The sequence below is a fragment of the Myodes glareolus genome, chromosome 16, assembly GCF_982192425.1.
Source record: "Myodes glareolus chromosome 16, mMyoGla1.1, whole genome shotgun sequence".
NCBI classification, from domain to species: Eukaryota; Metazoa; Chordata; class Mammalia; order Rodentia; family Cricetidae; genus Myodes; species Myodes glareolus.
This window is the reverse complement of record NC_142041.1, coordinates 17,217,771-17,233,890: the sequence shown is the minus strand read 5'-3', so window position 1 is coordinate 17,233,890 and position 16,120 is coordinate 17,217,771. Positions and strand designations below refer to the sequence as shown.

General features: G+C 45.6%; 1 protein-coding gene across 1 annotated transcript; it reads left to right on the top strand.

The window, feature by feature from the left end:
- The first annotated feature begins 5,974 nt into the window (after positions 1–5,974).
- Gng10 (G protein subunit gamma 10) lies at positions 5,975–13,655 on the top strand. The gene is made up of 3 exons (XM_085677105.2): positions 5,975–6,127; positions 10,454–10,585; positions 12,848–13,655. Exons 1-2 carry the CDS (start codon positions 6,047–6,049, stop codon positions 10,577–10,579), a joined length of 207 nt encoding a protein of 68 aa, XP_085533231.1. The 5' UTR covers positions 5,975–6,046; the 3' UTR covers positions 10,580–10,585; positions 12,848–13,655.
- Positions 13,656–16,120: the final 2,465 nt, after the last annotated feature.

Here is a 16,120-nt window from a genome sequence, read left to right as displayed (position 1 = left end):
TCAGTATCCATAGCAAATCAAAACTACTTTGAGATTCCATCTTACACATGTCAGAATGGCTAAGATCAAAACCACAGGTGACTGCTCATGCTGATGAGATGTGGAGTGATTCCTTGGAAAACGGACTTGATCTCTATTAAGACCCAGCTCTACCACTCTTGGGCACATAACCAAAGGATGCTCCATCATGCCACAGGGACCCTTGCTCACCTATGTTCATAGCAGCTTTATACATAATAGCAAGAAACTGGAAACAACCTAGATGTCCCTCAACCAACAAACAGATAAAGAAAATGTGGTCCATTCACACAATGAAGTATTACTCAGTTGTTAAAAAAAATATAACATCATGGAATTTATAGGCAAATGGATGGAATTAGAAAAAAATCTAAGTGAAGTAACCCAGCCCAGAAAGACAAACAGTATGTACTCACTTATGTACTCATAAGTAAATGTTAGCTGTTAAGTAACTGATCATTTTAACTTCAATCGACAAACCTGGAGGGGCTGGGTAACAAGCAGGGCTCTGCAGGGGACACATGGATCTCTCTGGGAAGGGGAAATAAAATAGATAATAAAATAGATTTTGCAGGTGGGATAGGAGTAGGAGGGATCTGGTTGGGGGCGAGGGAGTGCAGCAAGAGTGCAGGAAGAAGTGACTAGAACTGGAGGGCTTTGTGGGGGGTTGTGATGTGGAAGCCTAGTGCAGTAGAAACTCTCAGGATTCTGTTAGGGTGACCCTAGCAAGGGCTCCTAGTAATGTGGTGAGCTGGCTACCTTCTTTAACCATGCAACTTCCGACGGTGGGTCACAAAGTCTTCAACCTACAATCCTACCCAGCCTGAAAGACCTGGGGAGTTGGGGGGGGGGAGGATGGAGGCACAGAACTTGTGGGAGTGGTCAGTCAATGACTGATCTAATCTGATGCTCGCTGCCAGAAAGGGAGCCCATGCCTGACACTACCTGGATGACCAGGAATCCAAGGCTGGACAGCCCAGAGACCTAGGATAGACCAAAAAAAAAAAAAGGCAATAAAATGATTCCTAATGATAGTTTGCTATACTCATAGATTAATGCCTAACCCGTTGTCACCAGACAGACGTCTTCCCACAGTTGACAGGAGCAGATGCCACAGCCAAACCTTAGGCAGAGCTATGGAAATCCCATGAAAGAGGAGAAAGGATTGTAGAAGCCAAAGGAATAAATAGAATCAACTATGCAGGGCTCATGGGGGCTCAGAGAGACAGAAGCGACAAACACAGCCTGCATGGGTCTGCTCTAGGTCCTCTGCTTGTGTGTGATGGTTGTTAGCTTGGTGTTCCTCTGGAACTCCTAACAGCGGGAGTTTAGGGTGTCTCTGAGTCTCTTGTCTGCTCTTGGGTCTGTTCTCCTCCTCGTGGGTTTCCTCACCCAGTCTTGATGTGAGGGTTTGTGCAGTCTTACTGCATCTTGTTAGGCCGTGCTCAGTTGATATCCCTGGAAAGCCTGCTCTCTTCCCAAGGAAAACAGAGGAACAATGGATCTGGGGGAAAGGAGGGGTGTGGGACAGGCAGGGCTGGGGGGAGTGGAGGGAGGGAAGGCTGCAGTTGGGATGTGATGTGTGAGAAGAATAAATAAATTGCAGCCTTATAACACCCATCAGATCTCCTGCCCGGATTCTAAATACTGAGGTTGGCACACAGTATACTTTAAACATTACACGACAATGCTTAGAGAATGAACTAGTTTAGTTCTATTGCATTAATGTTTAGAAACATCAGTTTGTTTCCTTTGTGTTTATTTGGGGCGGGGGTGAGAAGGACAACACACATTTAACGCCTAAACCTTGGAAATACTGATAGAGTGGAAGCCCCAGGTTGTTGGATCCCAGGCCTTTCCAGCTCCTCGAGGCTCTATGCAGGACTGTATACACAACCAGTCTAAGCTTCCTGTCACCTCCTATTCTCACCCCACCAGCTAGGGGAATTAGCATAGAGAGCTTTATCCTCTATTGACATGGTAATTCCACCTGCAAACAAGGGTTCTTGCAGTGGTGCCTGAGATGTCTGTCACTGTGGCTAGCTTGAGTCCCCCTGCCCTGTTCATCCTGTCACTGGCGCCAAGAGCTCAACACCTCGATCTCACTCCCGGCTGGAAGGGGGATCTCGTCCTTTGGCCCCCAAGTATTTAAACCTGGAATTTCGCTGAATAAAGTTGACATTTACCTTTGGGGCAAATGATCCAGGTCTCTCTCTGTGTGTGTGTGTGTGTCTGTTTTTAACTCCTAGGACATTGTTCCAAGTTCGTGGTTCGATACAGGAAGCGCGCACCCGTACAGGGAAATAGGGGCTCGCAGAATTGGGTGGGACACCAGGTGCTGTCGCAAGTGCCGTTAATCCCAGCATTCGGGAGGCAGAGGCAGGCAGATCTCTTAGGAGTCTGAGGTCAGCCTGGCCTACAGAGCAAGTTCCAGAGACAACCAGAGCTAGGTAATAGACCCTGTCTCAAAAACAAGCAAACATGCGCTGAAACAGGACAAAGTGGACACATTGAAACTTCTGTGGAAATTCAAAGCGAAACTCGTATCTTGTTACGTGGAACATTGACTCTCTGCATCTGACACACAGACAAGCCATAGATGGATGAATTGCAATTAATAACTGGCAAAATGTAATGACTTCAAGTCTGGGACAAAGTCTAGTTGTTAATAACCTAATTATTTAACTTCTCTGATTTCCTCATCTGTAAGATGACAGAACCTTTTTAAATACTCGGGATTTAAAGTTGTATGACATAAGTCTACTGAATTCGTCCAGCCCTGATGCAGGTGAGCATGCATAATTTACAGGGGTCTGAAGCAGAGATGACTTGCTCATGAGATGTGCTGTGCCTATTTTTAAAGCATCCATAGTTAATCAACTTCAACCAGCACCTAAGTTTGTAAAGGTTTTGGATATCTTCACCAGTTGTATAGTCTCCGGTCAGTATAATGTGATGTTTCTGTAGATTCCTCTTTGTTTGGTTAGGGAATGGGGAAATGCTATTTGGCACTTATTTTTTTATTGGTAGAATGGTAAAGTAAAGAACGGCAAAGATGGATGGTCAAAGGACTGTAGGTCTTGGTTAAGTATTGTTGAATCCCCGGTAGTGGGTTTCTCTGCCAATGAAGTAAGTCAGATCAGGCTGAGTTAAAAGTCCAGTGTTAATGAGCAAAGCATTCCCGGGTGATCTCGGGAAATGGGGAGAAATTATTAAGTATGTTTTTTAAAGAACCCCTCCACCAAAAGCAAATAATCCCAATCAGACCAAATCAGGCTGTATTAAAAGATACCCAGGCTTAATGGATGGCAATACTCTTGGGTGGCCCCGGGAAAACATGGAAGGGGAAGAGGGAAAAGGGGAGACCATGTGTTCATTCTCTGGGGTGCAGTTTAAATAGTCTGTAGGAGTTACCGTTTGGCGGATTTTTTTTTAACCCTCCCTGGGAAGAGGTCACTTTTTGGCGGACTTTCTTGGAAGTGAAGTTTGGATTGAGGCAACTCCCAGGGGATAGAGCTATGTCAGGAGCTGCGTGAAGTCCCCAGCTAAATTAATAGCAATGCAACTTGTATAATAATTGTGGTATAAAAACAGGCATGCATCTTTCACTGAGAAAGTCCTTAGTTCATGTCATAAGATAGACTAAGAAAAGTTTAAAATGTTCACTTTTTTTCCCCCAAAAGATGATTGCTGGGCGTGGTGGTGGATGTTTTTAATCCCAGCACTCAGAAGGCAGAGGCAGGTAGGTTTCTGAGTTAAGGACCAGCCTCGTCTACAGAGCAAGTTCCAGGACAGCCAGGGCTACACAGAGAAACTATCTTGGAAAAAAGAAGAAAGATAGTTTTCTAACCCATATTGTTTTTGAACTCAGTTTTTATCATCATGAAAAATGAAATAAAAGCACGGGAAGGCCACGACTGCTCCAGGGTGTGGTGGAGGAGATGGTTTATCGTAGACATTCGGAAGAGTATAGCCAGAGGCCGGGATATCGGGGAAGTCCAGAGTGGACATGACCAGACTGAGCAGGGCCATGCAGAAGAGGGGAAGAGGAAGGGAAAGGGGGGACCCAATTCAACAGCCTGCGGTCAAAGGTACAAAAGGGGGCGGGTAGCCAAATGTCTGAATTATATAGGGAAGAGACTCTGGGGGAAGGGCAGCCCAGCCCCTGTTGGAGAGTCAGGGTAGAGGATAGGTTAGGGTATGCCAGTCATACCCAGTAACAGGTAGGGACCGAGGGGGATACTGAGAGAACCTGGCAGACAGGTCAACTTTGATATGTTAAATAGATACCTCAGCCATTTGCCCCAGGTTTGTCACTTAGCACTCAGTCACTCAGTAAGCAGTCACTCCTGCCTCAGCCAATGAAGTCATGGGATCACATGCACGTGCCCCCAGGTTCGGCATAAATATTGATACTCTTTGACCCATCAGTTCTACTTTTAACATGCTGCGCGGGAAGTAGGGGAGAAAGCACAGGTTGTATACTTAGCGTGGCATGGGATATCAGCTCTCACTAGGAGATTTGATAAATTATGATCCAGTTGTGCAATGCTGAGAACAATTGCCTGAAGGCCTTTAAATTAAAAATTGTTTAGACTAGCTTTTGTCGCTTTTTTTTTTAAATATCTCAATTTTTCTTTGGAAAATTCACTTTCCACTCTGTGGTTATTTGGCTGGGTGTCTTAGTTTCGGATGCTTCTGGAAAACAGAGCCTAAGATGGAGGTTTGCATGCTGGAGTTTACTGGGACCAGACCTTCCAATTATTCCTTGTTATGGAATCCAGTAAATGGGAACTGGACCGAGGGAAAAGCTGAGCTCGGATGACCCAGAAGGAACTCCAGAGTTGGGGTGATTAATTCAACTGCCTCAATATGAGGGCGTTGAGAGTAGAGGGAAAAATCTCACTGAATGGAGGGAAACTGGCTATTGGGTGAGATTTTTGTGTGACCTCCCAGATGGCTCTTAGGTCCAGTGAGGGAGAACTCAACAACCAGGAAATTAGATACTTCAGCAACAAATCCTTTTTAAATAGCAAAAGATATAAGACAGGGGTTCTCAATCTGTGGACCGCAACCCCTTGGCAACCATTTATCTCCAAAAATATTTACATTACATTCATAACTGTAGCAAAATTGCAGTTATGAAGTAGCAACGAAAATAATTTTATGATTGGGGGTTACCATATGAAGAACTGTATGAAAGGGTCGCAGCATTAGAAAGGCAGAGACCCACCGGTTCAAAGGAAGGGTGATGCTCAATACAAGTCAGGGAGACCCATTTAGGGGAATTCTACCCACCTCCCCCGTTATCCAGAAGAAAAGAGGGATTTTGGTTCTGAGTTGTCTAGGCAGGGTTAAAAGACAACATGGATGTTCTTCATTGCACAGCTGAGTCTAGATAGCCACAGTGAAGCTCATGAGCCCAACACGCAGCAGAGCCAGGAGATGAAGATTTGAGCCTTGAAGGTATTTTTAGGTAATTAGACCCACTGCTTTAAAAGTCTCTGGGCTTTTAAGGTTAGCAAGACCACGGATAATTGCCTCCTCCCCTCCCCGGTTAGTTTAGTGTATATTGACAGATACCATGGTGTATGGCGGTATAGACATAAAGTAAGTGTAAAAAGACAAAACGAAACCAAAACCTCAGGTTAACCCCAGTTTTGTAAAACAAATGTGCACACTAAAAAAAGAAACTCAGGACAAGACTGGAAGCAACGTCACTGTTGGGGGTGAGAGGGCTGGTGTAATTTTATTCGGTCTGTTTCAAAGATGCCAGGCTGGGATTTTCGGCCCCAACTAGCAGGACTTCCTTGAACTTGCGTTTTCAGGGAAACCCTACCGTGCCCATCCCTTCGCAGCGCAGGCGCCACTTGGGTTTGCTCTGAGGCTGCCGCGACCGCGACGACTCAACTCGCGACCCCAGCGCGAGGACAGCGGGGCGGGCGCGGCGGTTTCCCCGCCCCGGGGCGACACCCAGCTTGGCCGCGGTTCCGCCCAGCCGGGCCCGCCGCGCGCAGCCTTCGTCGCCATGTCCGCCGGGGCCAGCGTGAGCGCCCTGCAGCGCCTGGTGGAGCAGCTCAAGCTGGAGGCCGGCGTGGAGAGGATCAAGGTGAGCGTCCAGCCGGAGCCCGGTGCCAGCCCCGCCGCCCAGGGAGCGGCCCGCAGAACGCCGCGGCCCGGCCCAAGTGGCGGCTGCAGGGCCGGGCGCGCGCCGGGGCCTCGGGGGCTCGCGAGCCGCGCGTGGATGCGGGGTGGCTCCGGGCGCGACCTCCGGGGCAGCGCCGGAGGTCCAAGGGTGCGCCCCGCCACGCAGCCAGTCCGAGGACCCCGTGGGCGTGCCCACACCGGGCCGGTGACACGCTGGCGGCCTGGACTCTGCCTGATCCGTGGCAGCCGGAGGATGCTGTTTAGGGATGGGGCGGGAGGTCCCTGTATGGGCGAATGAGAGAGAGAGTGAGAGGGAAGAAGGATGCTCAGGCTGGAGGATCGGGAGGGAGAGTTTGCGGAAATGAGTTCCATTTTGGATCTGTGGATTTTTACAGAGATATCCAGGAGAGATTTAGCCGCGTGAACAAAAGCCCGCAGCACAAGGCCCAAAGAAGTGATTAAGATTTGAGTATGATATAGACAAAGAGCAGAATGTGTAGCAGAATTCAAAAGAGATTGCCCAGAGAAGGCGAGGGAAGGATTTAAAAAGAAAGAAAGAAAGAAAGGAAGGAAGGAAGGAAGGAAGGAAGGAAGGAAGGAAGGAAGGAAGAAAGAAAGAAAGAAAGAAAGAAAGAAAGAAAGAAAGAAAAGCCAGAGGGATGGTTCAGTGGTTGAGCACTGGCTGCTGTTCTGGAGGACCCAGAAAGAAAGAAAGAAAGAAAGAAAGAAAGAAAGAAAGGAAGGAAGGAAGGAAGGAAGGAAGGAAGGAAGGAAGGAAGGAAGGAAGGAAGGAAGGAAAGAACGAGGGAGGGAGGGAGGGAGGGAGGGAGGGAGGGAGAGAGAGAGAGAGAGAGAGAGAGAAAGAAAGAAAGAAAGAAAGAAAGAAAGAAAGAAAGAAAGAAAGAAAGAAAAGCCAGAGGGATGGTTCAGTGGTTGAGCACTGGCTGCTGTTCTGGAGGACCCAGGCTCAGTTCCCAGCACGCACACAGCAGCTCATAACCATCCGTAAGTACAGTTTCAGGGAGCCTGATGCCCTCTTCTGGCCTCCTCAGGCGCCAGGCACGTGCATGATGCACAGATAGACAGTCAAAACATCCGTAAGACGGGGGTTTGGAAGTAGGTGGAGGGGATGGGAGGAGGGGAGGGAATGGGAACTGGGATTGGTATGTAAAATGAAAAAAAAATAGTTTAATTTCTTTAAAAAATAAAAGGAATTTAAAAAAAAAATCCACAAGATAAAATAGAAATGGAGGCTCCTGAACACAGCAGTGTGTCCTCAGTTGGCTGGGAGTGTGATTGGCAGCTGATGTGATGTGTAGGGTGGATAGGAATGGGAGAACCGGCTTGGTAGTCAGTTTCTGCGGTAGTGGGTAACTCAACTTAGTGCTACACCAGGGAATTGGGGATTCGGGTGGATGCGGTAAACAAACAAACTAGCCAAAATGATTTCACATAACCAGGTTTACAAGGTAAAGGGACAGGCGTAGCCCACTCTGGACTTTACAAGAGGCCAAGCAGGTTAAAAAAAAAATCTAGTTATAAAGAGGATATACATACATACATATATTTATATATATTACTTCAAAAATAGAAGGGGTTTAGGGGTTGATAGGAAAGATTTATTTTGTCACTGTTTTGTTTTGTCAAGGGAAGAAACCAAGGGACACAGGTAACTGTAGAGGGTTTGGGGTGGCATCTTCCGGGACAGGAGGGAAGGGAAGTTGTGTGTAGAGTGCCTCTGATTATGGGTTACTGCTTGCGGCAATGGCAGTCTTGTGAAACAGGAAGCTGAGTTTCCTTCTAGGCCGCTGGAACGGGAACTAGCCAAGGGTGGTGGAAGTGCTGGCCACAGTGGCTCACTGACCTGAGCGGTCGCAACCTGGAATAGCAGGCCTGTAACTTGTGGTTCCGTTTCCATCCCTGGCATCTGACGACCAAGGATTCTGAGAGCAGAAAGCAAATGGAGGTTGATTCAGAAGGTGGGTTTAGTGAGAGATATCTCGGAAAGTAGGGGTGGGGTCAGAAGCCAAGGAACTTGAGGGTCTGGCTGGAAAAGGCTGAACCCAGACTGCAGAGAGGGCAAGCAGAGTCCGCCTTCTAGTGATGGTGAGGTCAGAACGAGCAGCGGCACCTAGTGGTCATTGTGCAGCCAGTGCAAGAGAGTCAAAGCCATCGTGGATGGTTGAAGTTGTGGTCCCTCACCTCCCAAAGCCGAGCAGTTACTGGTGTTGGGTGGGGCTGCTATTGGCAGAGAAGGTTGCTTGGGGAGAGAACATAGGGGGCTAAAACTAGAGTTCTTCAGAGTGTTCAGTATCATTGGGCCTCGGACCTGGAAGGAAAACTGAACCAAATGCCCACTCGGCTTGTGGACATTCTCGAGGGGAAAGAGACTCCAACCGATACTTGAGAAAGGACTGGATGATGACCCACACGGGCATTCAGGGGAACCTGGCCAGCCCTGTAAGGGAGTCACAGTACAGAATCTAGATAGCGTCACTGTAGGGCTCAGTCTTCAGTGTTCTTCGCACGCGTCAACACACCGTAAGGCAGACACCAGTCTTCTAGCCTCCCTTCCCAGGGTCTGGAAAGCCTGCTGTCTCGAGGGTTCCTCCTCTGGAGCGGCCTCTAAGAAGTTGCTGAGTCGGATAACCCAGGTGGGACAACCCAACCTCTATGGCAGGGGACAGCTTACAGGGCTTGGGGGTTGTCTTCTGGCATCTAGAGTCTGTCCTTTGGCCCTGAGAGGTGCCCCCTCTCTTAGCTTGTTTTCTTTGATCATCCCTTTTATGTGGGAGTCTGGTTAGTCCCCTTCCTCCAGGGGTCCTGGGACAGTCTCCTACCTACACATATGCAGTTGGCCTGCTTCCCTGAGACACAGAAAGCAGGACGTGATTTGTTCTACATTTCTTTGAAAATCAATAACTTACATAAAGCCATTAGTTCCAGTTATAATTATTGTGAAAACATCGGAGCTTCTGTTGATGAAAAAAATTAGCTTAAACGTTATAGTCTGGTTATATTGTATTTTATATACTAACAATTAAAATTTTTAGTACTAAGAGCAAATCCCTAAGGCACTTCAGAAGCTTGGTAGCAACTGTACGCATATGGCAAACAGCTGTAACAGAACTGTATTAGTTTGCTTCCTGTGGCCAGACGCCAAGCACCACATACACAGTAACATAATGAAACACTTTTATTTCAGCTTACAGTTCTAGAGGGTGCAAGGTCTAAAGGGGTTGACCCAGCTGGTGGCTTTTAGCTGGTCACTTCCCAAGGCAGCACAGGGTTTTTCATGATGGGAGGCTGGGCACATGCATGCCTATGCCTATCCCTCGGGCCTCCTTCAGAACCAGTTTTTAGTCATGGGAGTTCCGCCCTGATGACTTTATCTAATCCCAATCTCCTCCCAAAGATGAGCCTTGAGGTGAACACAATACGTAATGGTTTAAGTTTCTATCCTCTTGTAGCTGGAGAGATGGCTCAATGGTTAAGAACACTGGCTGTTCTTCCGGAGGTCCTGAGTTCATTTCCCAGCACCCACATGGTGACTCACAACCATCTATTACTGTAGTCTCCTGGGATCTGATGTCCTCCTCTGGTGTGCAGCTGTTCATGTGGGCAAAACACCCATGAACATAAAATGCATAAACAAGCCTCCACCCTTCATAGTGAAATTACATTTCAACATATAAGCCCTTGGAGGACATAACACAAACCATGGCTAAAATGTAATAGCCGCGTCTTATTTATTTATTTATTTATTATGATTATTATAATTATCATCAGTAGTACTATTATTAATCTTTGTGCTAGGGACTGACTCCAGAGCCTCGCTTGTGCTAGGTAAGCGTCCCATTATTGAGACCCACCCTCAGCCCCACCCTTCTTAACCAGGAGGCTGTATTTTCTGAAAAGCATAGTAGAACAATTCTCTCACTTGCCTGGTACAGACTGGACAGAGCTCCAGCCTTGCTCACATGGCCAAGTCAGATTGTCAGCACAGGTGTCAAGTCGTAGACATCTGTGCTGTGAACTTGAGAATGAGCCAATTCCTTACCAGTTCAGACTTGAAACTGGAATTCTAACTGGATCAGACTTGCAGCTTTTCCTTTGTTAAAGCAAAACACATGTACCTAGAAGTCCATCGTAGACTGCAGTCTTTCCTGGGAATGAGTGACTGAAACCAGCAGAGCCGTGGATGATGATGACTGTGTCCCGCCTCGGGCTGCCTGGTGCCTGCCGCTGGGCCTGGTGTGAGCAGGGTGTTCCCTGTGTTTTGTCGCAGGTCTCTCAGGCAGCGGCGGAGCTCCAGCAGTACTGCATGCAGAATGCCTGCAAGGATGCCCTGCTGCTCGGCGTGCCAGCTGGGAGCAATCCCTTCCGGGAGCCCCGGTCCTGTGCTTTACTCTGAAGACTGGTGAGTTAGGGTGCACCGTGCCAAACTGGGGCCATAACGTTGCCAGGGAGCTTCCCAAAGTATCTGGGTGACAGGAGTTAAACAAACCAGCCAACCAGCCTTTTAAAATGCTGGACTTTGATGGGTGATTCTGGTCTGCAGTTTCCCTGCACATGGAAGAGGTCTAGCTAAGAGAAGCCCTGTTTTCTTTGGCACCATCTGTGACATGCCGTCACCTTGTAGACACAAGCTCTTTACCTTAGCTGATTGCAGTATTTTTTGACCTTCATTCCCTCTCTGCCCTTACAGCATCCCAGAGTTGTGATTTGCTATCTGGTGTTTCCAACTCACTTGCATCTCCTGGGACTAAGGATTTAACAGAGGGGCTGAGTTTGCTTGCCTTGGGCTGTTGTTTCCTCCCTTGATATTCGTAGCTGTGCGTGCATGCGTGTGTGCGTGTCTGTATGTGTATGGGGCTAAAGGCATTTCAACAGGTTTATTCATTAGAATGGCATGCTGTAAGTTTGAATGTTTGGCATTGAGGTCTTATATTTCCATGTTTTTTTTTTTAAATTTTATTGATTTGTGGTAAATAAGAACGAAGTTTAAATCCATTAAGGAAAAATGGAAATTACAAGCATTTCTAGAGAAGGAAGTGCAATCTCAAGTGTTAAAAGCTTACAAAGAACACCTGCATAAGAAATCAGCATTTGGAGCTAGAACTGGTGATACTAGTGGGGAAAGGGAAAAAAAAAATGAGAGAGGGGGGCTGAGTCCAGAAACTGAAACAGGAACAGGAACTCTCAAAGGCATTTTTAGAAACAGTAATTCACAGTAAGAAACAGACACAAGCCTGACCAAGAATGAGACCAACGGTGCAACAGGAAACAACTCAGAGTTGGAATAAAAAACCAAAACTATCTACGACCCAAATCTCCAGATTTTAATCCTGATATTGTCCCCTGGTGCTCCCCCAGCAGAGTCAGAATAAAATGTGGGTCAAACAGTTTCAGAACTGCTCACCCGGGAGGCCAGCTGTGGGGAAATACGGCATTATTTAGATCCTGGCAACATGGATGGGGGCATGTCAAAGGAGGGCTTATGCAAGGTCGGTTTCCAAATGATGGCAGAATCCCGGCTTTCTCAGTGAGTGGATTGAAATGACCGGCCTCACAGCCTCTGGTGCTCCGAGGAAGGGCAGTTCCACTCACGGTTGTCAACAGACCCAGTGGTTCCCGCATCACCTCCTGCAGACTGTAGTGCTGCTTCAATTCAAAGACTTGAATTTAAAACCGTTTTAGAGTATAGATCCTGTCCGTTCTCTATGAGAACGTGCAGGACAGACGGGGCAGACTGCTAATGTGCGCATGCTCAGGTAATGTCCTTTGTACTTCTTCACCTTGGCTGCTTCCGTATCAAGAGAAAGATCTTGCCAAAGCGTGTACCTCCAGATTTCCTGGTATGGCTTACAGTCTCCGACTTTTGCCTGCCTACCAACCTAAAAACTTTCTAAAGAAATGAAAGCCGGGGTGGGGGGGCTGGAGAGATGGCTCAGCGGTTGCCTGCTCTTCCAAAGGTCCTGAGTTCAATTCCCAGCAACCACATGGTGGCTCACAACCATCTGAAATGAGATCTGATGCCCTCTTCTGGCCTGCAGGCAGACACACAGACACAGTATTGTATACATAAAAACAAAACAAAACAAAACAAAACAAAAAAAACAAACCAGGCACCGGAAGGAAATACATTAAAAAAAAAGAAAAAGAAGAAGAAATGAAAGTCGGGCAAGTTTAAGGCCAACCTGGCTAACTCAGCAAGACTATCCCAAAATAAATCAATGGTTGGGAGTGCAGCCCAGCTGCTTGGCATGCACGAGGCCTGCCATCTCCCTACATTTCCTTTTTTTTTTTTAAGATGACAAGAACATAAATTATTAGTCTTGAGACCAACATATTTCAGATTTTGTATTTACACAGCAAATGATCATCTTTTTTCACCTACTTGTAAAAGGAAATTGTTTATATTGAGTCAGGAGCTGATTCTGCTGTCAGGCACAATTTCCGTAGTAAAGGGAGCGGTGCATCGGACTGCTGAGATAACTCTCTTGCACCGACACTGTGGGGCTCCTTTCGCAAAGCACCGCCATGCGTGCTGTTCGTCCAAGGATATGGTTTGCATGTTTTATTGTATTTATGTATTATTTTCTACTCTGTGACTATTAGGTGTCCTGTGAAATGATGGGGGAATCTCATTAACGTCAACATTGACCACTCTCTCCGACAGGGAGAAGTTCTGGGAAGCACATGGGGAAGGATGACCGCCCAGGTCCCAAGAAGACAGTTTCCACAGCCAAGTTCCAGTCTCTGTTGCCTGGTCCTAGAGCCAAACTCTACAGAAATCCATTTTTGTAACCCTCACCTCCAAATTTCCTGAGCTGCATCTTTCCCTCATAGAATCCATGTTGCTCCGCCTGGGATATAGGCATGTTTTACCTTCTGGGTGTTTGCATTTTAGGAGGGAGGCGTTTTGTTTTCAAAAACCGAGATTTGTAATTTTCCTAACATTTTTATACTTTAATAAAATTTGTTCATAATAATTTACTATTACTAAATGAAGACAAAGTATAAAATTGGGGGAATAATTGATATATTGATTTTTTTTAAAAGAAGGAGAACATTTTCATTTCTCAATGAAATATGGTCTTACTTTGACAGTAAACTTGGGAGATGCTCTTAGCCAACTGAAATAATTGATGTAGTGTTAGGTTGCCCATCCTGGGTGAGGCTGGTTAGGTCTTTCCTTACTTCCTTTAGTTTACAATTTATAATTGTTTTTGTAGCTCTTAAAAATGTGCTTATGCCTTTAAAAACATTTAAATGTGGCCTACTACATTCAGAACACTGCAACTGGTTAAAAACGAAATGTGAAAATATTATAACAAACCTACAAGAACTAATGTCACAAGTACTTTATTTGGGTGATGTGCCTTTGGTTTAATTGGGGACACTTTAGAAGGAAAGTCTATGTTTATAATAATCTTTGCAGAACTTGGAAATAAAATGTTGGCCTAATTCATCGTTTTCCATGAGAACAGTATCTTGTGTTTGCTTTCGTCGTTTGGGATCCCAGGGATTTCTGTTCGCTGCTGAGAGGGACGCTGCACGCAGAGGGTGGACTGTGGCTTTGAGATCCCTGTAGAATGTCTCCAAAAGTAGGTGCTAGCATAACATGGAAAACAGCCTCAATTAGGAGCCACAGCTGCTCTCTAGACTAGCTCTGCCGGGCACTCACCCATGAATAAGCAAGTGGAAAAACGAGCAGTGGTCGGATTGCAGTGGAGAGGGTGGAGGCCGTTAGCTGAGCCCTCCCTTAATTCTCGGCATCAGGCAGGTATCAGCGGATTGGATTCTGTATTAATCATAATTTGGGTGTCCTTTTGATGCTTCAATTATCTGTTTAGTCTTCTCTGAAATTTTATATGATTTATTTCTTTCTTCAACCTCTTCTTTCCTAGTAGTATTATATATGTTCCACTCTCCATCTCGATTAATAAGAAATTTAATAAGCATTCCAAATTTCCATTATAAACAAAATTCTCTTTGTTTCAGCAACACTCCATGAGATAATTGAGAGAAACTACAGACACTGTACAGGTACAAATGTCCTGAATGTAGGCAAATCAGATCCTGCAGTATATTAAGAGAAGATGCCCCACGGAAGGAGCTGGTTTAGCATAAGAGAATCTGCAGTGTGTAAGTCATTACAAGAGTGTAGAGAAGGGACCCGGGGCCAGAAAGCTAACCTGAGGAAATTCAGTTCTTGTTCTCACTTCCTCTCAGACATGGAGGATGACAGCTGCCTTAATGGGTTAGTGGGACTGCCTTGGGAGCAATGAATTAAGCAATGAGATTTTTAAAATTGGAAATGAATTATGGAAATGGCATACTGAAACTTATTTGTATGTAAACTAAAAAACAAACAAATGCTGAACTTTGCTAAATATCTTCGGGGGAATTAGATATACTCATATTAATTTTTCCTTAAATATCAGTTATATTAATGATGAATCATATTAATACACACCCTGTTGTGGAACTATCTGTGCACTCTAGGAATTGAACTCAGATGGATTTTGATTTAATTGTTGCTATGGTACTCTTCCATTAGAATGTTTGCATCAATAAAAGTACGGTTCTATAATTTTCTTTTTTGCAGTGTTAGATTTTGGTATTATATTTATTACAAAACATAATGTGGAAATGTTTTTCTAATGTTACGTAGCATTAAATTATTTACTCATTAAAAATAAGCTCTAGAGCCGGGCACTGGTGGCGCACGCCTTTAATCCCAGCACTCGGGAGGCAGAAGCAGGCGGATCTTTGAGTTTAAGGCCAGTCTGGTCTACAGAGCAAGTTCCAACAGCCAGGGCCACACAAAGAAACTCTGTCTTGAAAAACAAACAAAAAGCTACAGAAAAAATGTGTTAGGAGTTTAACACTAAAAGATTTAATCAGTGACCAAAATATAGGAATCTAGATCTAAGCAAAGTGAAAACACGTTTTTATACACCTAAGCTGGGTAAGGAGGAAAAAAGACTGACATCTGCTTCTGGCCTTGCAGGCTCCCGGGCAGCCCACGTAACTGCTGATTCCAACACTTTCTGTGTGCGGAAAAGAATAGGAAAGAGAAAGAAAAGCAAATAAATAAATAAATAAAAAATTAGAGGTCATAGACAGAAACAGTAGGAAAGTGGGAGGGAACGGCAAGGACGCAGGACTGCTCACCAAAGAACAGCTGTGAGCTCACTGAGTCGTTGGGACCGTGGGTCAAGCCTCAACCCAGGCTTCGTGCCTTCCGACCAAGCATGGTTTAGTGGGTGCAACGCTACGATTTCCTTAGCCTTTCTCCTCCTTTGAGACAAGCTTTCGTGTATGCCAGGGTTGGTATCAAACTAGCTCTGTCGTCAAGGATCATAATCTCTTTTTGGCTTTGGCGTGCTCAGTTTACAAACCCCTGGGAACGGGATCCAGAGCGTTGTGAATACCAGCCAGTCACTATACCCACGGAGCCACTTCCTGGAACCTCACGATAGTTTCTTTTCAACAAAATCATGCACCAGAAAATGTGGAGTTTATGCTTGCTCAAGTTTTCTCCTTTTGTATAAAATCATTTTGAGCAAACAGGAATTGTCTGTTTTCAATCTATCATGGACCACTCTGTCAGAGCACACTTAATCCTTCATAATCTCTTCAAGGTATTTTATACTCTGAATTGTTTGCTTTGCCTTCTCTCTTGGTAGCAAACTGTCTATAATTCTTACCTATTACAAGTTGTACTTACAATAGATTTCATGTTATAGTTGATACTTATTTAATATAAATTCTTAGTAATATAATTCCTGAGTCAAATAATAGTCATTTTACATTTTACTAGCAGGTGCCTAACCTGGGCTCTAAAAAGTTGAACAGATGATGCAGGAGAGTAGTCTCCTGACGTGCTGATCCTGGGTATCGGATTCTCAGCGCTGTCACTAAAACAGGCAACTACAGTGATTTC

What these genes read in the sequence shown, in the direction of transcription:
- Gng10 (XM_085677105.2), top strand. Translation starts at nt 6,047, where the DNA reads ATGTCCGCCGGGGCCAGCGTGAGCGCCCTGCAGCGCCTGGTGGAGCAG. An exon ending in CCGGCGTGGAGAGGATCAAG is followed by an intron (nt 6,128 to 10,453) that starts GTGAGCGTCCAG and finishes GTTTTGTCGCAG; the next exon opens with GTCTCTCAGGCAGCGGCGGA.